This window comes from Sander vitreus, chromosome 23 (assembly GCF_031162955.1).
Source record: "Sander vitreus isolate 19-12246 chromosome 23, sanVit1, whole genome shotgun sequence".
NCBI classification, from domain to species: Eukaryota; Metazoa; Chordata; class Actinopteri; order Perciformes; family Percidae; genus Sander; species Sander vitreus.
Window position 1 is genome coordinate 1,571,085 of NC_135877.1, and position 20,616 is coordinate 1,591,700.

The 20,616-nt window shown below is 43.0% G+C and overlaps 1 protein-coding gene across 2 annotated transcripts in view; it reads right to left on the reverse strand.

Annotated features, from left to right (window-relative positions):
• The window catches only part of braf (B-Raf proto-oncogene, serine/threonine kinase), a 34,839-nt gene extending 14,605 nt beyond the window's left edge, over nucleotides 1-20,234 (reverse strand). Inside the window, exons 1-9 of one of the 2 annotated variants that reach the window (XM_078242787.1) lie at nucleotides 19,976-20,234; nucleotides 7,542-7,643; nucleotides 6,691-6,978; nucleotides 6,263-6,366; nucleotides 5,285-5,387; nucleotides 4,996-5,144; nucleotides 1,669-1,788; nucleotides 778-937; nucleotides 3-42 (exon numbers count right to left, since the gene is read on the reverse strand). In XM_078242787.1, coding sequence (XP_078098913.1) covers nucleotides 3-42; nucleotides 778-937; nucleotides 1,669-1,788; nucleotides 4,996-5,144; nucleotides 5,285-5,387; nucleotides 6,263-6,366; nucleotides 6,691-6,978; nucleotides 7,542-7,643; nucleotides 19,976-20,131 — 1,222 coding nt within the window. In that variant the 5' untranslated portion in view covers nucleotides 20,132-20,234. The remainder of the gene's footprint in view (nucleotides 1-2; nucleotides 43-777; nucleotides 938-1,668; nucleotides 1,789-4,995; nucleotides 5,145-5,284; nucleotides 5,388-6,262; nucleotides 6,367-6,690; nucleotides 6,979-7,541; nucleotides 7,644-19,975) is intronic. The other variant, XM_078242788.1, reaches the window with a different exon arrangement.
• Between the last annotated feature and the right edge of the window lie 382 nt (nucleotides 20,235-20,616).

Sequence of the window (20,616 nt, forward strand, 5' to 3'; positions counted from 1 at the left end):
ACCTCCATCGGACCTCGGCAAGCCCTGATCCCGAATCAGGTCCTGAAAAGAAGGGAGAAGAGAAATTAATATGCAAAACACTTTTTACACACACACACACACACACACACACACACACACACACAATTGTGCAGCAAGGCCTTGGGTCGGATTCTAACACGGGCCACTGGTAGTGTTAATATAGGCCAGTTGCATTAGAAAAGGCAACAAACAGCCTTACCTTTACAAAAAAGCACTGAACTCACTGTAAACAAGGCTAGCTCGGCCCCTCCCTCCTCCTCATCCCGTCCCCTCCCTTCCGCGCACTAATCCCCCAACCCCACCCCCAAATCCTTCTTGTCTGTTATTGGCTGGAACACTGTTATGTTTGGTGGTACAGGTTGGCACAGTTTGTGTTTGTTGCTGTTTGTGGAGCCTGGGCTGTCTACAAAGACCATGTTTTTTTTACAGTGAGGAGATGTTTGCTGTATGTGACAAAAAATGTTGTAGCCTAAAAAACGTGCGACATTGCTTAGAGCACCTTTAAACATTCACAAAAAAGGTCATTGTTGTCAGAAAGTAACAGATGATAGCTGCTACATGATGAGGGCAAGCTGGAGGCTCTAGAATCTGCCAAATATAACCAGCTTGTAGTTGGTTAGCTCCCGTTCTCCAGTTAAAGAGTGTCAATGGGAGAAATCAGCTGCTGTTTGGTTGGAACAAACCCTGCAGAGCCATGATGATCATAGTAACGGTAGAGAAGCACACATCTATCAGAGTCAGTAAGAGCAGACTCACATCGATGTTGACCGGCTCGATGGTGTTGATATGGACGTTGGGGGCGGAGGACGAGCGGTCCCGTTGGCCAAACTGGTTGCGGTGGTCCTCCTCGTTGGGCCGGAAACTGGGCGGGATGGGTATGGACTTGGACGGGGACACAGTGGCGTGGCATATAGACCTGGAACCAGGTATTATGTAAGTGAAAAGTAGACAGACTTGCTGGAGACAAATCAGACATGTGTATGCACAGTTACTAGTTTACTGCTACTACTACATTTACTACGAAACACAATTCTCAAAATGAACGCGCCCGTCCCCCCTCCCCTTCATCATTACCACCCACACAGACAAAAATCAAGAAAAGATGAGGAGGAGCCCTCCAGAAAGCTTTTTCTAGTATATACATCCAATCTGGCAAACCGAATGACATTTTTTCAAACGCCGCCACCCTAGCCATCTCACAGGCCCACTCCTGGATTGACGGCAGCCCTTCATTCCTCCATCCTCTTAAAATAATCTGTCTGGCTAATTAAACTAGTCTGGACCCAGCTTCTTATGTGCTTATCCATCCCACTTAGGACTTACCCATCTCCCAGAACAAATAATCTTGGGCTGAATGGAACCAGAGTCTCTGCAGTCTGACATAGATTATCATGTATCCTGGTCCAAAATTCCTGGACCTTATCACAGGACCATAGGACATGAAGTAATTGGCCATCCTATGTCTTACATTTCCAACAATTTGGTGTGTCTTTCAATCCAAGTCTAAACAATCAGGAGGGAGTCCAATAGAAGGGATGCATAGTCTTGAACTGAATGAGGGAAAAGGGGTTGTTTTTTTAAAAAAAGACTGGAGAAGCACATTAAGAGGAGAATGACTCTCGTGGTGTGTGAAGGTGGAGCACTCACCCGGTGGAGTCGGATGGGGGGAGTGATGGACAGGCCTCGGACACAGGGGTGGTTCCCTCCGACGAGACCTCCTCCTGGGTGAACGGGTGATGCTCGAAGAACTTGGACACAAGCAACAAGCTGCGGAACACACATCATCAGAAAGACTTGGTAATTATTCAGTCAGTCGTTCTCCTCTCCACACAACTTGACTCGGGCTGGACATACCTAGAACTGAATCAAAAATAATGAAAGCCACGTGACAGATACGGCTGACTGCTCTGCCATTATTAGGCTATGGAGTCTTGATTTGTAAAGATCAACAGGTCATTGCTTTCATGCCCTGACACCTGTGATTTACATTTTTGGAAAGTTTTATGTTTGGAATGTACCACACTAAGGTCATACGCTCAAATTTAAATCATTAGCATCATCAATCATATTTTAAGTGTAATAACAATAACTTATTTAACCAGTCAATTGGGAACAAACAAACAAAAGAGCCACTAGATGACACAAGGGAACTTTACAACAGCAGCTTGAGTTTCTGAATGCACTCCGACAGCGTCTGGAAAAACGCCGCGTCTGAAAACGGCGGTTAGCTGCGCCGTCGTCTCTGAAGGGTTGTAGTTTTTTTATCTTCTGTAGATGTGGAGAGAAACATAAATACCGGGAGAATCGCCGGTCCTGCTTTTGATTTTGATGATTGCAATTGAAAGCTCATTACGATCGATTATGAACGGAAATCCTGACAGCTGAGATCACCCTGAGTCTGGCAACCTTAAAAAGAGTACTCAACTAATTTAGCATCACACACTTGTCGGACTCACACTGGACACTTTAAAAAAAAAAATTTAAAAAAAAGGATCAAAATCGATGCAGCAAAACCAGAAATATTGTTCTTGTGATTCCACACATTCTTCTTCCTTCTAAAAACCTGGTGCCTACATTACCCACAGAGCAACTCAAAAGTTCAGTCAGATATTTGGGTGTGTGATGCTTTCACGGCTAATGTAGCCTTGAGCTGCTAGTCTAAGGGCTCCTGCACACTGCCTGCGTGGCGTGAGCGTGGCGTTTCTGTTGCGTGTCAGCTGCGTGGATTTTTCTACGTCTTTCCACACCAGAAAGGTGTCTGACGCTGCTGCTGCTGCTGCTGCTAGCCTTGTCTGGACACATGGATGTTTCCCATTGATAAAATGAAATAATAGCGTGTTCTTCAACTTTATTTTGTCAATATTTTTGTGTTTGTACATTTGTTTGCACATATTTCTTTAGAAAAATAGGCTCCAGAATATTTGGTTCCGTATTGACAGGTGCAATATTTGAAAATCAATAAGTATTTATTATTATTTTTTTAAATTACATTTATATCTGCATTTATATCAAAACCTCGAGACTTTCAAACATCAACATGTCATTTATTAATATGTATTCGTGTCTAAATGACATAAACATCTTTTCCTGTTCTATTTTGCCTGGAAACGCTTCCAACACGCTTGCGTGTCACGTGAAAAATAGGCGTCGGTCCCATTTCTAGCATGCACGCGTTTAATGTGCGTGTCACGCAGGCAGTGTGCACGCTCTAACCTGTTACCATGGGAGCCGAAATAAAAACGGACACCTCACGCAGCTGACACGCTCACGCCACGCAGCCAGTGTGCAGGAGGCCTAAAGCAGAAAAGAAAAGTGGGCTACAGAGCTCTAGTCAGCTCCCTTCTCTCCAACTCCAGCCCCAACCGACGCTGACTCAAGTGACATCACGGGAGGACATTTATCTGACTTCACACAGCTCCCTCTGAAGACACTAAAGGCTTTATAGAACTTTTGTTCAGATGCAGCAGTGCTCCAACACGTGGAAACATACATTGACGTGTACAATTGATGGACGGTTCCTCCATTAAAATTAGTAGCTGGATCGACAAGGTAACAATATGTCAGTGTGTTATTTAAAACTCAGTTAGGCCACACAGAGGATGAGACGGTCCCACATAGGGATGCCCACGAAACCCGGTTTTAAATGGGAGCCAGTTCTAAATTAGTAATGAGGAGTATGGATAGAAGTAGTAGTATGGACACAATCCTAACAATAGCCATCCCTAGTCCCACACAGCCTGACCACCTAAAGTCTGATATGGAACAGACAGGTACTGTTGACTGAGGCTTCAGCCTTCAGTAAAGCATGCAGAGTGAATCCATTTTAGTATCATATAATAGCATATGAAACCCACAGAGAGGCCGAGAGTCTACAATATCCAGAGGTACTAGACCTAGTACCTCTTGTGGTGGTATTGTAATAAGTAACGCTATGATGGCACCGCTATAATAACCAAAATCCTGGATCACAAGGGTTGGGTAGCGCAGGCATTTACAGTAGCACCAAGACGAGGCAACCACATCTTTGTTGTCATTCCAGAGTTTCCCCCAGAAAAGACTGGGGTCAGCGCCATAGTGATGGCAGAATTCAGCCCGATAGTTTCTGCGATAACAGAATCATGGACGGAACCGCAAAGTTGAGACCGATTCCACAGGGCCCTACATTAAGTCAGTGCTAAAAGCTGGAGATTCAAAAATGTGACTATGTCCGACTTTCCAACTGAGCCGCCCCAACTGTAGTTTAAAAACATCTTAAAAATAAATTACTAAATAATTCCCAGCGGCTTAGGCCTGGTGGGGGGGCAACTTAGGCCCACCGGTGGGCCACCGGTCCTGCAATACACTGAGGGAAACCCTGCATTCGGTCCAGTAGATACTAGAGCTGTCAATCTTCCTCTATAATACCATTCGAATTCCATTTGATATTTTATTTTACTATTCGAATAATATTTGAATATTTAATGCTCAATTGCAGCCTGTAAAATAATATGTACTACACTACTCAGGCTTATGCATTGTCGGTGGCATTACAAGCATGTGGTTGTTGTTACACGTTCCGTCCACTAGAGGGACTTCCAACCTTAGCCTGGCCTACGCTACAGTTACTATACCCCGCGACGCAGTTAGAAAACAAGAACGAGCTGACTAATGTTAACATCAGCGCTTTGGCTCGGTGGTTTGACTCCCGCTAAGTTATTGTTCATAAGACGTGACAAGAGTGACACAGGCGGGTAGGCCAAGGCGAGAAGAGGGAGATTAGCTAACGTTAGCCAACATATTTATAAAAATAGTATTGATTTTTTTACTATTAGAATTATATTCGAATTTCGGCATTCGTTCCAACAGCCCTAGTAGATACCGGACGTTTGGTTTTGGTACCCAACCCTCAAGATGACAGGAGGTTATGTACCATGACAACAGCCCATTGTGCAGTAGGCTGCAGCATCCCGGCCCCCGAGAGCGCGTGGGACTTACTCTAGCTGGTCGTAGTTGACACACATGAGGGGAACCTCTGTGCTGCAGCGCTGGTGGAACTTGTAGCCACAGGTCTGACAGCGGAAACCCTGGAACAGCAGCTTTCTGCAGAAGTCACAGAAGGCCAGCGTGAAGAAGGTCTTCCTCACCTGTCAAACACACACACACACACACACACACACACACACACACACACACACACACAATCAGGAGGCTGAGCACTAGATTTAGTAGGTCATTTTATTTTCCGTTGAAGTCAGGATGTGACATTTTGTCTAACAGTACTCACAAAGTTGTGTGTGGTGAGCGGCACGTTCTCCAACACTTCTACATGCAACTCCTCTCCTGTCAGCCAGGAGATGTCTGTGTCCCAGCCAATCGGCTTCTTCTCTCTGAAACAGGAAGTGCAGAGTTAGGGAACAGGTGCACAAAAAGAACCACGATGCTTTGAGTAGAGATCCAGCTTTCATTTCATTGTACAGTTGTTGTTGTGTCACCAAATTAAGGTCTGAGATTATTCAGATTGGTCAGTTCATCAAAACAATGCCTTCATTTTGTTTGATTGTTTTTTCAGCAAATACGACAGAGAGTTAGTTTTATCTTTAAACGCAGTCCGACGCAGTCAGTCCACATAAAACACATCGCGGCTACATTCACCTCCAGCTAACTTCACGGACAACAATAAGAGCAAAATAGCCTAACCGATCTGTTTTAACATTCTGTCTAGCTCAGCTAAAAACACCAGATCTGCAGCACGTTACCGTGTCGATCACCAACGAGCCCGTTTGTAACCGGCAGGCTACCGGCACACGTGATCTCCACCTGTTCAGCTGACTTTACCAGAGAGTATGCAACTGTCCTGCTTTTATTACAGACATGTGAACTCACCACAGACAGTTGCCATGTTCATGGACTCATGGTGTGCGTTGCTGAGAGTGAACAGGGGAAACACTGGAATGGATATTTGGTGTTATTTTAACCCTCCTGTTGTCCTCGGGTCTAATTTGACCCATTTTCAAAAGGTTTCTATATCAGAATTTTGGGTTTCTTTTAACCAAATTGTCAACAAAAACAACGTGGATGGATTTATCCACCGCTGCTTTTAAACGTCATCGACCCCAGACAGGCGTGTTACAGTTAAAGACGCACTCTGAAGCAGGACGCCCTGTTGTAATGGAGACGCTAATCCCTGCCGTGCCGCGTCAAACCGAGTCAAGCCAAGCCAGCACGTGTATGTGAGAGGGGCCTATGTTAGCCACGGACTTACCCGTCCTGTATCCTGTAGACTGCACAGCACTCTGGGATGAGGCCTCGCATCATGAGAGCCTTCTTCAGTGAGTCTCTCACAGTCATCCCACAGCGGGCCGGCACCTGAACACAACACAGCACTCACTGGACCCACATGGTAGACAGAAGTAGGAGCTGGCACAGCCACACACGGTTTGGATGCTGAAACTTTTGACTAGGGATAGACCGCCCTGGCCGATCATCGGGCCGTTTTTTGGCAGTTTGCTGATTATCTGTATCAGCGTTTTATTTGCCCGATAGCCGATAAAGTTAATGAATTCACTCCTTAGGGATTGAAATTGGGTATGCAATGACGAGGCATTTTTCGATACTCGATACTTTAGAGGCAATTCGGTCGGCGCCAAAAAGTATCGAATTTTGGTACCCAGCCCTAGATGTGAGACATACCACGGTCCTCTGTTTGTTGGGCAGGAAGACCCTGACGATGGGCTTCTGCGGGGAGCGAGGGTTGGCTCGGCTGACGTCGGCGGGCGTCTGCAGCACAGCCAAGGTGTTGGGCGTTGAGGGAAAGGCCTGAGCCCCCCCTGCAACCCCACAGCCTCCCATCTTGACCTCCAGGAGGGCCGGCATGGCCGACGGAGAGCAGGAGAAGTCCGTCCCGTTGCCCATGGCCTCCAGCAGCTGCTGCTCCCTCTGCTGCAGGGCGTCCAGCTTACTGGTGTACTCCTCATAGGCCTGGCAGAGGCAACACAACACACAGCTCGCACTCAACACCAACCATACCTTTAGGCCTGCAACAATTATTACATCATTGTCTTACTGCAATTAGTTCACCTAATCGCCGTTTCTTTGTTTGATCGTAATGAATTGCTAACATTAGCTAAGATCGTAAGGGGTAACTGTTGAGTTTGTTTAGATGTGCCAAATTGCAAATATACAAGTGATTATTGATGTTCTATTGTCAATTTGATGTTCATTTAAGTTTTATGATAATAAAGCGGACGTGGTTTACTTCATAGGCTGTGTACCTGTGTTATAACATGATCTGGGTCACGTGACAGTGATACAACCAAAAGATGTATGCTGGAATTCATTCAAAACTTCAATTTGTTTAAAAAAAGTAACAAAAAAAATTAATATTTTTTTAAAATTTTAATGAAAGAGACAATTACATTGTTAGTCGCAATTATGTCTGAGACAATTATACAGCAACATTTGGAACTGTTACAGCTCTACATACCTTTTATGTATTATTTACTTTTCTGAAACTGTATTCATTAAAAGCAAACCGATCTTACCTCTAGATATATGGAAGGAGGGTTGTGTTCTCCTCCAAACTTGTCCAGAAGGGCCTCCAAGTGTTCCTGTGTCAACTTTATCATCTGTTTGATATTCCAGATCTGTGGGGAAACAAAGCAAACACCGTTAACTAAGTGACATCCTTCACTAAATGAACAACAACCAGAGCTGGACGCCTGTAGAGCCAATCTCCTGACATCCTCCCCGAAACAGGGAACTGTTGATGTCGAAAAGATGTTCACCTAATATGCCAGGGTCAGACTACATGAGAGGAAATGGCCACTGTGTCACATTTAGACGGTCATATATTTATATTCCTGCCATGACTTGGCCAAGGGACATGGCAGACTACATGTTGGAGCCGGACCAATCAGAGCTTGCCGTCTTTCACATTGCGTTAATAACGAGTTGACGCAAAGTCCTTTTAACGTTAGGGCTGCACGATATGAGGAAAATAGCTGTGATTATTCGGTACCTACATAAGAGTGACATGACAGTGTCATGAACACATGACACAGTCATGACACATGAACCCTAACTTGTCATAACAAAAACCGAATGACACTTACTAAAAGAAGCGTTATGTCATAAACGTTTATGACTTGTTTATAATGTTTATGACACGTTCATGACCGTGTCATGTCACTCTTATGTAGATACCTTCAAGTAAAGTGTAACCGATTATACTGACTGACATTGCAATTGCGATATGATTCACGATGTTGGAGGGAATGATCATCTTTGTATCATTAGTCTCATTTTCATAGAAAAATATAAAAAATTTAAAAACGTGAGTGTTTATGGGGGCCTGGGTGAACTAGTGGTAGAGGTTGCGGGTTTCGATTCCGACCTTTCCTGCATGTCATTCCCACTCTCTCTCCCCTTTCATGTCCGAGCTGTCACAATAAAGGCCTAAATGCCAAAAATAAACAAAATCTGTACCAAACAGGCATGTTCTGTGATTTAATGTTGGGGACAGTGTTGCCAACTTGGCCACTTTCTCGCTAGATTTAGACTTTTCAGACCCTCTCAGCAACTTATTACAAATATATTTCTATTGTAATTCATTCCCATGCACGCAGTCCACAGATCATGGAATCTCTCTCTCTCTCAAATTGTATTTTAAGTGTAAAATCACCATTAGACATGGTCTCAGTGCACTTTACACAGAAATAACAGCAACAAAACAACTGAACAGCATTAAAGCAGCAGTAACAAACAATACAAAACCAGCAACATAAGAGTGAAAAGGAAGTAGAAGTGGGTTTCCAATCTAGATGTAACAATGTCAACTGAGTGAGCTTCTTTAACATGTAGTGGGAGGCCATTCCACAGAGGAGGGGGCCCGGTAGGAGAATGCTCTATAACTGACTTTTTGTTTACTAGGGGAATGACCAGGAGACCAGCATCAAGGGAGCGGAGAGAGCATGCTGGTGTATATGGTGGAATAAGCTCAGATAAATGAGCTCATCTCAAATAGTCTTGAGGAGATGCTTCTCTCCTCAAGACTCAAGTTGTCTGCATGTACTGTGGATGTGAACTGAGTTACCGCTGGAGGACGTCCAGTCTCAAACACCACTTGACTATTAAAAACTGGAATAATATCCCTTTGAAAGTACATTTAGAATCTAGATGTACTAGAATTTAGATCACCACATTTTTTCAAATTTTTGGAGTTGAACATTTTGCTGGTGAAAGTTACAGGAGAACAGATGTTGTGCGATATGAAATATAATGAAAGCAATAATCAATGTTCAGTTATCCTCATCCACTGTCGTCCATCCTATATTCAAGAAATTATGGAGAAAAAGCTTTGCACAAGAAGATGGACAGTCCATTAAATATATGGGGGATTTCTTTTGTGTGTCCGATTAGTATGAATTATTTCTAAGCGTGAGTACTTGTGATAGCTACAGGTAACGTTTAATATAATACACGGCACATTAACGTTATCGCTGCAGTGTTTACCATTGCACTTTAGCCTGGCAGCTAGCGGAGTTTCCTTCTGCTTATAGCTTAATTCTGACAAAGCCACACAGTTAAATTTCAGCCTGCATGCACGTTTTGTAAAACAGAGCAGCTGATATTGGTAGAGAGAGCAACAAGTTAGCAGATGCTCAGCTGCAGGGCCAAGTATCTGCCCTCGGCATTGTCATTATTTACTTTATTGACAATAGAGCTTTCTAAACTGTCTGCGGAATAGATCAAAAGGTTGGGAACCCATAGGTGTGTGCATATTTGTCCTTGATGCATTTAGTGTTGCGTTTTGACTGCAGCTGTTAAAAACTAGTCCAGTTCTCAGGATAGTGTATGCCTGCTCCCGGGACAGAAAAGGTCTCATTTCCGGTAAAAATATGAATCCCTACTACACAGGATAAAAAAAAAAAGCATTTGTCACTTATCTATAGTCTCGCATTGCCAGACCTTCCTCCATAGCACTGCGGAGGAAGGTCTGGCAATCACAATCATCTTGGCCGGTGCTAAGCGCCGGACGGAGCCACGGTGCCTCTGCTAAATAGCCTCAGGAAGGAACTTGTTTTGGTGGAACGTGTACGTTCAAAAGTAGTTTTAGTCGTGCAACAGAAAACTCAGATTGGACAGATAGTCTAGCTAGCTGTCTGGATTTACCCTGCAGAGATCTGAGGAGCAGTTAACCATAGTCCTCACAAATCCACCAGAGGTTAGAACGCCAACACAGAGACAGAGGAAGGGGACGGCCATCCGGTGAAAATGAGGGACATGCAGGAACTCCAGCAGCACCTGAACATTCCCAGAAACGAAAACGCTGTCAATATATAGACTACTAATCTTAGTTCCCGACACCCCACACTTGTCCATAATCGGGCTGATATCATGTAGTCGGATTAGGTCTAATAGGTTCCCTAGATCAAGGACGATCAACAATTCTCAACAGGAAGCTCCATAACGTTTCCTCGGATTTTGCAATTCAACAGTGGGCTTGCATTTCCCCCTCGTTATCTCTTACCCCAAATTAGAGCTTTGTTAGCGGGATGAAGAACTCTGTGGCAGAGCCAGAGTCCATTCCAAACACATATGATGACACAGCTGAACAGGTGGCTGGAAGTAACCTTACATGAATAAACGCTCCTAGGAAACACGGTCACAGCTTCTGTCAGCTGAGAATGACACTGATGGGATGGATCCATCAGTCACTGCTGACTGGGTAGAAACTGCTGAACAGAAAACAGCAAACACGATGTCGGACTGAATACTGCATGAATGGTTTAACAACCCTATACATTTACTAATTTGCAAATCATTATATTTAAAATGGAATTTGGAGGTTCAGTGGCTTTTAAAGATGCTTAGCTGTGCAACATGTGTTGGACCCGCTGAAGAGGTTAATGTGTCCTCGTAATCACTAGGGCTGGAACAGTACACAGCCTTTGATTTAAAGTCAATCAATAAATAATCCATCATGGTGAATATTTAGCCGCCTCTATTTTTCCAGCCAGAGTTATTTTAACATTCTGTTGCGACCAGACAGACTCATTGGGGCCCGTTTCAGGAAGGAGGTTTAACAAACTCTGAGTCTAACCCTGAACTCTGAGTTGATTTACTCTGAGATGGAAACTCAGAGTTTTTGGTTCCAGAACAGCTGATTTGAGTTGGTTCAATCAACTCAGAGTAGGTTCACTCAGAGTTAAGATCGTGAACCACCACTATAAAAAGGCAGCATGAATGGAGCCAGGATACTACGATTCACCATGGCAACAACCACAAACAAACGGGTCGGCGGAAATACTCATGCGCACATACAGCGAGTTTGAACATGTATTTAGTTAAAAAAGAGCAACACAGAGGCTGCTGTAAAACAGAGAGAATTGGTGTGGGAGAAAATTGCTGCTCGAGTCAAGGCGTAAGCTCTAATATAGGCTAGTGTATTATCATATATTTAATCATAAGTAGAATATTACTGGTGAAATGGTATTGAACCTATAATCTATAAACGTCCTAGGCTAGTACTAATCCCATTCTGAGGCTGCAGCACCATCATTAACAGAATTATAATTCATTATCTTTTATTTCAGAGGGTTTACAGGACACCATGCACCTGCAAGACTGTGGAACTCCTTTTTAATGGCTCTTAAAAAAACATAATGCGACAAAAATAATCTGCTGGAATGTAGCATGTCCACGATGGGTGACGTTAGTGATATGAGGACGGATAAGGTGATGTAGGATACATAACTGATAGACTGGGAAGAAAACCATACCGCTCAAATAGGTAGTTCTAGTTATCTGGAGATGAAAATGCGTCTGTAGTCGGGGCCTCAATATCATCTCCCGATGTAAGTTTAACTCCCTGCCAAGTAGTACAGCTTCTTCATCAACGTTGTCGACACAAGTTAATGCCATGTTTTTATAGTCTGCCTAACAGTTAATAAACCAACATGTTATTTTATTCATGCAGATAAACCGGTCTAAAATGAGCCTGATACAGACTGAATGACTGAAATGAAATGAAAGCGCCCTGTGTCAGAGGGAGGAGACAGAAGAAAACCTGCTCCCGACCAGGTTAGGTTCACAGGCTCAGTTACCATAGTAACTGACGCGGAGGTTAAGTTCCCTCTCTTTCTGAAGGGCTGGAGTTCCCCCCCCTCTCTCAGGTTTGATTAACCGCCCTTTCTGTTTCCCTCATCTCAGGGTTAACAGCTCCTATGTGAGCCCTGTCTCTGTAACGTTAGACAGCCAATCACAGACATTATTAGATCTTGGTAGAAGCATGCTGCGTGCTGATTGGATCTATAGCTATGTTTCCATCCACACATTTTTATGTGAATGGAAACAGTAAAATTTGATTGAATTTCATGGATATCGACTCAAAGTTTATATGTTCGGACTCATCGGATTTTCTCTTGATAGATACGGCTCATGCGCTCACTAAACCTGCTTTCTGAAACGGACCTCTGATGCGTTTCGTTTATCTGTTATACCATCGAGTGATGCTTTCACAGACACTATTATGTATCTATAATGTAAGAAAACATTACTTTTCACTTGTGTGTCCTGAAATGATCAACTGACAACATAACTCAACACTGTTGACAGCTGACATTCCACTTTTGGATGTAGAAGCATCCCAGAATGCAACCCCAGGACCATTTAAAATGGACCCTGCTCTCAGCTGTGGGGGACTATCAGCCAGGTTCTACCGCAGGGACTTTTAGGCAAACTTTATTTATTTATTTTTTTATTTTTTTATTTCATTTTTAGATACAGTAACTTTATCTGAATGTCAACTGCAGTACCAGGGTCAAAAAGTAGTTCCTGCCCCCGAAAATGGCTGAACCTTTCCTACTTCAGCATCTAAACATTAGCTCACTAAGAACCTGGGAACCACAATCCCAAACTGGCAGTTTGATTTTCTGTGTACTGAATTGTTTACCTAAAGTAAACTTCTTTGACTTTTATGCACATCATGTCTTTTTTTTAAATATTAGTTTTTCTAAAATTATACTTTTATTATACTAAAAAAATCCCAATATATCGCCTTATGCACAGTATCGAAATATATTGTAATATATTGAATCGTGATACGTATCGTATCGCCAGATTCCAATACCAATACACAGCCCTAACATTTACTGCTTTTCCCAGTGTTACATCCCAGTAAACTGATGATCTCTGGGCTGTGGACATTTGACGAGGCACACTGGAATCAGGAAAATCATACGGTGTATTTTTTACTATTCACTGACATTTTATATACAAAAACGAGGGCTGCAACTCATGATTTTTTGCATTATCGATTAATCTACAGATTATTTTCTAGATTCATCCATTAATCGTTTGGTCTATAAAATGTCAGAAAATGGTGAAAAATGTCCATCCTAGTTTCTCAAGTCCAAGGCGCTGTCTTTAAAATGTCTTGTTTTGTCCAAAACCCAAAAGATATTCGGTTTGATATGATAGAAGGGGAAGAACAGGAAATCACCATATTTGAGCTATTTTTGCATGAAGAATTACTCAGGGTTCATACACCTTTTCCAAGGTCAAATTCAAGCACGTTAAGGTCCATTTTAAAGCACCTTACACCACCGTAAATTACACACCAATACATAGTCAAATTATTTAGTGTTTTTATCACATTAAGAGATAATGCTATAAACAGCCAAAATTGTGTTTTCGTATTAATTATGTTTATTCTCAATACAAACAGTAAGATGCTGAAAATGATAGTTGACAGTTAACTATGTTGCTGTATAAATTCTGAATTATCACCTTTAAAATGTCAGTAAGACTAAGCTATATGCTGCCGCACTAAAGGCAAAAGGTCGTAACGTCTATTTTTGGCGAAAATGAGTTATTGTAATTTTTAAGATAATAAACATAAGTTTTATCATGTACACAAACATCAAGTTTCAATTCGGTCGTTTTTGATACTTGATACTACGCTTTGAAACGTAAATGCCAAGATCAAGATCAAGGTAATCATGATCAAGGTAATTAGAATGACACATGGGTGCATTAACAAAAAGATAATCTTGGTAGCCTAATTTAAAATCCAGTAATAGCTAGCGGTAGCCTTTAGCTAGCGATGCAAACTACTAGCCTAGGCTAACTACTTGACAAACTAGACACAAACACTTTGCAAGCCATAAATCAACAACTCCTCCAGTAACAAGCGGTGCATTAGAACATGGCTTGTAGGATATCATCATTCAAAGCCCATAATACAAGGCTACATGTACAACTGAAATAAAACGTGCTCCTCATAGACTGGCTCTCGCCTGCCAGCGACAGTCCACTGACTGAAAAACTACGCCAGTTGGTTGGAGCCGCAACGACACACCTTCCACACACACCCATACACCAGCAGCAGGAATGTAGTCATGTAGAGCCTACCTTTTGCTGAACCCTGGTTAAAATCCATGCCAAACCACCGACGAGAAAGCAAATCCTTTAAATCCACCACAGGTTTTTAAAACTTGCTGCCGGCTAGTCAAAACTCCCAGGTTGTTACAGGCTGTCGATTCTCTCTATGCAAACCTAGAGTTTAGGGTTTGTCGGTTAGTGGGGAAATTAAAGACAGACACACACACAATTTCCATTCACCTCTAACCATGCTCAGTATTTCCCGTGGGAGCACCCACGGTATCTGCGCCTATGAAATAAAAGTTACAATTTCAAGCATTTAAGCATTTTATCCAAAATGCATTTTCAAGGATTTCACCTACTTTCGAACCCCGATTACTGTAAAGCTATAGTGCGAAGTTTCTTTCACCCCCATTAGGAATTCTAAGTAATGACAACAAAACTGCCGGGAGCATCCACATGACGCAAACCTTCAGTGGGACATGTTCTGGGACATGTTTTCATGCTAATCGAATGCGTTTGTAGTTTGAAAGACGCTAGCGCGGACCGCTGATTAGCTTACAACGCTAGTATTCGGGGCACAGGGAAAGTAAAAACAAATCGCTATTTATACAACTAAAAAGGCTCAAAATATCACCACACTTCAACGGTAGCATAATGAGGGTCCCTAAATGTTAACCGAAGCACTGAGAACATTGTAAGTGTACAGACAGTTTAATGAACGAAGAGCTGCGGGAGCTCCGTGAAAGGGCTACGAGAGAGAGAGAGCTACCGGTAGTCAATGCCGCAACACAGCCTCGTACTTGGAGAAACTGGTGGTGTACCTGCGGACATTGTGAAGCTATGGCCACCCAACAGGAGTGTCTGTGTTGCAAGGAGTGGGACCAAGGGGGTAAGCTTCGCTTCAGAGCTCGAACCTCCTATGGCTCCATTTTGATGCTACCAAACGATCACCCGCCGTTAGCATCCCATTGACTGCCATTCATTTTGACGTCACTTTGACAGAGAATAACTTTACATCTGAAGCGTTTAAAGACTTTTTTTTGTCTATTGTTTATTTCTAAAGAAACAACAATGTATAAAAGGCTCCATTACCTTGTATCTCACGTTATGGCTCCGTAGCAGACGTTTTTATAAAAATAGGCTAACAATTGTGTCATAACCACGAGACTTCCTGTCTCATAGTAGAGGAGTTACCGTATAGTACAGGAGAAGCTCTGCAGGCAGTTTGGACTTCCATTAGCTGTTTAAGTGTAATGACTAATGTTAACTATCATTTTAGTGATCAATAATGAGCCTGTGTCTATGTTATCTCCTTACATATACCTACGCTCTCCGTCTCTGCTAGATTGGGAATGATTGAGATTTCTCTTGGCACAGCTACCAGAAGACTTCCAACTTTCAGACAGGTTGCTCACGTCACATCTACGTCTTCAAGCTCAGTTGGAGGCTGCTCAGTAACGCTCAGCCATCACCGGGAAAGAGCTTCTAATGTCCTTCACTGGTCTCCGTCCAGAGACACGGGGTCTGATGGTCCAGTTTATATACTGTCTATGAGTGGGACCTGTTGCGTCGCGACGCCCAAGAGAAGCAGTGTTTTGTACAGTCTGAAGATTTCCCCTCTCTGATAAACAGGGCTGCACTTTTTTCCCATGTCCCGAAAACCCAGACCGGAGGGACCAGATGGACAGTTATCCACTGAGTAAGTGTACTAGACAAGTTATGCAGAATGCGATTATTTCAGATATATTGAGCAAATTACTTTTGATTTTAGTTTGCATCACCAGCTGTAAGTCATGACTGGTTTTCAAGACGGTGGCGGCATGTAAACATGAACACGAGTGTCTTTATAATCTATCTTTTCAATAAACTGTCTGTACACTTTCAAAGTTCTCAATGCTTCAGTTAACATGTAGGGACCCTCATTATGCTACCGTTGAAGTTTGGTGATATGTTGAGCCTTTTTAGTGGTATAAATAGCGATTTGTTTTTATTTTCCATGTGCCCCGAATACTAGCATTGTAAGCTAATCAGCGGTCCGCGCTAGCGTCTTGCAAGCTCCAAACACATTGGATTAGCATGAAAACATGTCCCAGAGAGGGACAGAGTGGGGACACATCTGTTAATAACCCCTAGGTTCGTTTGGCACTGGAATTGTCCTTTAATACTGGACCAACTTCGATTATTGTTGTTCTCATCAGTCACTTACACACAAAAACAAAACTAAACTAAAATTATCCTTTAGGGATTAATCGATTATCAAAACAGCTGGTGATCATTTTTTCTGTCGATTGAATTATCAATTACTCAACCAAATGTTGCATTTCTAGACAAAACAACTAATTGCTTAATCAAGAGACTAATCTGGAAATAAATCAATATTGTTTGTATTGTTGACTTCAGACCTTTCTGGAGTTGAGAAAGTAGTTTGAGGAAAAGGGCCATAAATATTGAGTGAGTTAGAATGATTATCCATCTTCAGCAAGTTTAGATATTTTCATTTCAAACTCAAATGAGCTGAAGCCAGTGGCAGTCTGGAAAGAAGGACGTGATGCTTCGGCCAGTGGTGAAGTATTGACAACTTGTTTGACAAACATTTAACAGCAATTGTATCAGGTTGTGAACTTGATGTGCAGACTTGGTCACGATAGAGTTTTATGACTGACATGATATTTTATACATTACTAATTGAAAATTAAATTAAGAAAGCCACGAATTTTACACATGCACAAGTTTACTGATGAGGAGGACTCCTCCGCCTGTGAAAACAGCAATGTCTTCTGTGGCTCTAGAGGATCTTTGTCAAGCCTGAGAAACTAACCCTGATGGGTTATTTTGGACTTGGACGCCACACCTGCCTGTGTCAGAGAGTGGGGCTGCAGAGATGGGGACTCGAGTCCCAGACTCGGACTCGAGTCACACTTAAGTCGCACAAACAGCTGACTTCAGACTTGACTTGCGACTCGACCCAAAAGACTTCAGACTTGACTCGGACTCCAGCTTCGAGACTCGTCAACAACCTGTTTTCATGCAATTATTGCTTTTTAAATCAAAATGTATTCATGTATTTCTATTTTCTTTTATTGCCGCATATACGTTGGGGAAACGTATGACGAGCTGCATGCCTGGCCTTTGCCATAATGTGCAACGTAACACATGCACTATGCCATATGTGTGCGCACTCACATATCAAAATGCATTGACGATGGCGACACATAGTCCTCCTGGAGTTGTGCCTTTTGTCGTTAGTTTTGCTTTCAATAACTTGGTAAACAGAGGCAGTAAGAGAACAGCTACATGCAAGGTGTGTGGCACCAAGATAAATGATGCCGGATCAACAACGTCGGACTTCATCAGGCATCTCAAAACACACCCAGATAGGTCAGTCACTCACACACTAATGTGAAAAGAGACGTTACATTTAGCATATATCGTCACAGGTAACAAGCTAACCATCGCAAAGAGTTGTGCTAATGCTGGGAACATGCACATTCTATCTTTATAGTTGTATCCATATGATGTGACATACTTAGGTTAATATTTCACCAGGTCCGAGGTCTAGAGGGACGTGTTAGACCCCATAAAGTTATCCTACAACTGATGTTGATACTGGACTGTCTGGATGGAGCTACAGGACATGTTTTCAATTCATAAGATTTAACAATACAGTGTTAGGGACAGATCAGATGACCAGAGACTGGTGACTTGACTTGCCCCTCAAAGACTTGAGACTTGACTTGGACTCAAGCTCAAAGACTTGAGACTCGACTTGGACTTCCAAAAAATGACTTGTGAACATCTCTGTGGGGCTGTGGAGTTAAGGGAAATGTGGGCTTTAAGCAGGTAGGAAGGGTCTAGAGCGGGGGGGTCAAACTCAGTTTCACTAAGGGCCACACTGGAAAATAAGAATCACATCAAGGGCCAGACATGTAAAGTCAAATATTTTTACTGTATAATTGCATATCTCATATAGTCTTCTCACTTACAGTTTGGTACACATAAAACCCTAAAAAAAAGTCTGCAAGAAAGTTCCTTAGTCATCATTAGCAAATCAAGCTAAACAAAGATTAACATTTTTAAAAGCCAGCTACCACACAGCCGACTCACAGCAACCTGTTTCACAGCCTGAATATGTAAACTATCTGCTTCTGGGGGAATTCCTGAGTCTCAAAGTCAGCTTAAGAGTGTCTTGGAATTACAGTATCTCATTTTTTTTGGTTTGGCGCACAACTAGGCGGACTGAAATTCATTGTGAACCTAAATTGATAAACAGGCCGGATCGAAATTTGTGAGGGGCCGGATTTGGTCCGCGGGGCTTGAGTTTGAAACATGTGGTCTAGAGAAAAAGTCAATTGGTTGCCTTGGCCCACACTTTGGACTAAAAAGTCAGGATATCTGAACCTCTGTATGTACATGTACAGTATATTTTATCTGTGCAACTTTATGTAACTACTACTACAAAAACATTGACCAGGGTGCCTATTAAATGTGTTTCAAGTATATCAGATATATTCTATATCATTTATAGCCTACAACTATGCCACTGTCAAACTGACAGGTTAAAAACAAAACTCTTAACTGCTGAGATGGAGGATTGTTGGACCTTGAAATAGGGCCAGGGGCCACGTAAGTTAAGGGACAGGTCACAGAATGAGACATTTGTCATTTTATCTTTGGAATAGATAACACTTCCCCCTCTGTTTTAAAGCAGGGGTAGGACATCTGATAGTACTAGTAATATTAGCCTACATATTCAACTTTTAACACTAATGCTGACTGTGACTGGAAGTACGCTGCTAAAGTGATGTAGCCTGCTGTCACGGTCCAACAGTGAGGCCTCTGACCTGCACACTGAAGACACATTACCAGGCTAGGCTTCATGGTCACTCTGTATTAAAGGATGGTCACAGCCTCTGTGTGTGTGTGTGTGTGTGTGTGTGTGTGTGTGTGTGTGTGTGTGTGATTGTAAAGCCTGTCATATAAATAAAAGTAGCGTGTGTAGTTAAATGACACCTCAAAAAACACAAGCACGACTTGAGTTAGCCTCCACCTCCATCACTATCATCACCCCTTTGAGGCAAAGGACCTCCGTGGATTGGTGAAAATGTAACTTTGGGGGCCTTAGAATCCACAAGAATGCATTAGAAAGCTGGGTAATTGCGTGTCTTTATTGCGTTTACAGCGGTGTGTGTGTGTGTGTGTGTGTGTGTGTGTGTGTGTGTGTGTGTTCTGTTGGCGCACCAGGCTGCTGCAGCTGCAGTGAGCCTGGAAGACGAAGCCAGGAGCGAGTGGAATAAAGCAGGCCCGAAATAAACACAGGCTCCGCCGAATCAAACCTTCCCCTCTGCTCACGTTCATCTGTCGCATTTTGTGCTCAGTGGAAGCCGCGGGCTGTGGAAGCCCAGCGTTTAAATGAATCGTCTACATTTTCGTACATCGTCTTGCCCCCCCGCCCCGCACTGCATCCCCACGACCCATGTTACAGCCGGTGTTTCCTGAACATTTACATCCAATTAACGTTAGCGTTCCCTCCGCTCGGAGCCCGTGTCTCCTGCCCAGTTTCGAGCCGCTAGCCCGCCGCCGTATCGCCTACCTCCTCATCCTGCGGACCTCCGGGGATCCCCGACGTGCACGAGGAGTCCAGCCCGGCACCCAGCTCCTCGAGGCCCCGCTCCCTGCCCGGCTCCGACTCCGCCGTGTCTCCGTTAAAGACGGGCGGTGGGGACTCGGCGCTGCTCAACGCCGCCATTTTAAACTGCGAGAAACTGAGTGGAAAATAATAGAGGGAAACGCAGGCTGGTGCTGAGGACAGGAGGGGGAGACAGAAACGCAGGACGGGGCTCCCTCGCCTCTGGACTGGATGGCTGGCACACAACCAGTTAACTTGGTACAAAATGATTAGGGCCAGGAAGCGATGAGGAGCATGCTCTCATCTTTAGTAGCATTAACTTCAACCTTATTTGTTATTTAGGCTAATATGGTCATCATTAACTGACTTGTTATTTCCTATAGTGGATACTTATCAAGTATAAAATGAAAATATTCTGTTTAGGAGGTGTGACTGTATTGCCAAACATTGAGTTTGTCACTGTATTTTTTTTCATTATTTGGAACACAAATAAAGATCTTGACAGGAAGTCAGCCATCTTGGATTTTGTGTTAATTTTCTTTTCACAAACGTTTTAGGACTTTAGGATGCACGGAAACTCACAAATTAGTTTGTTTAATTCATAC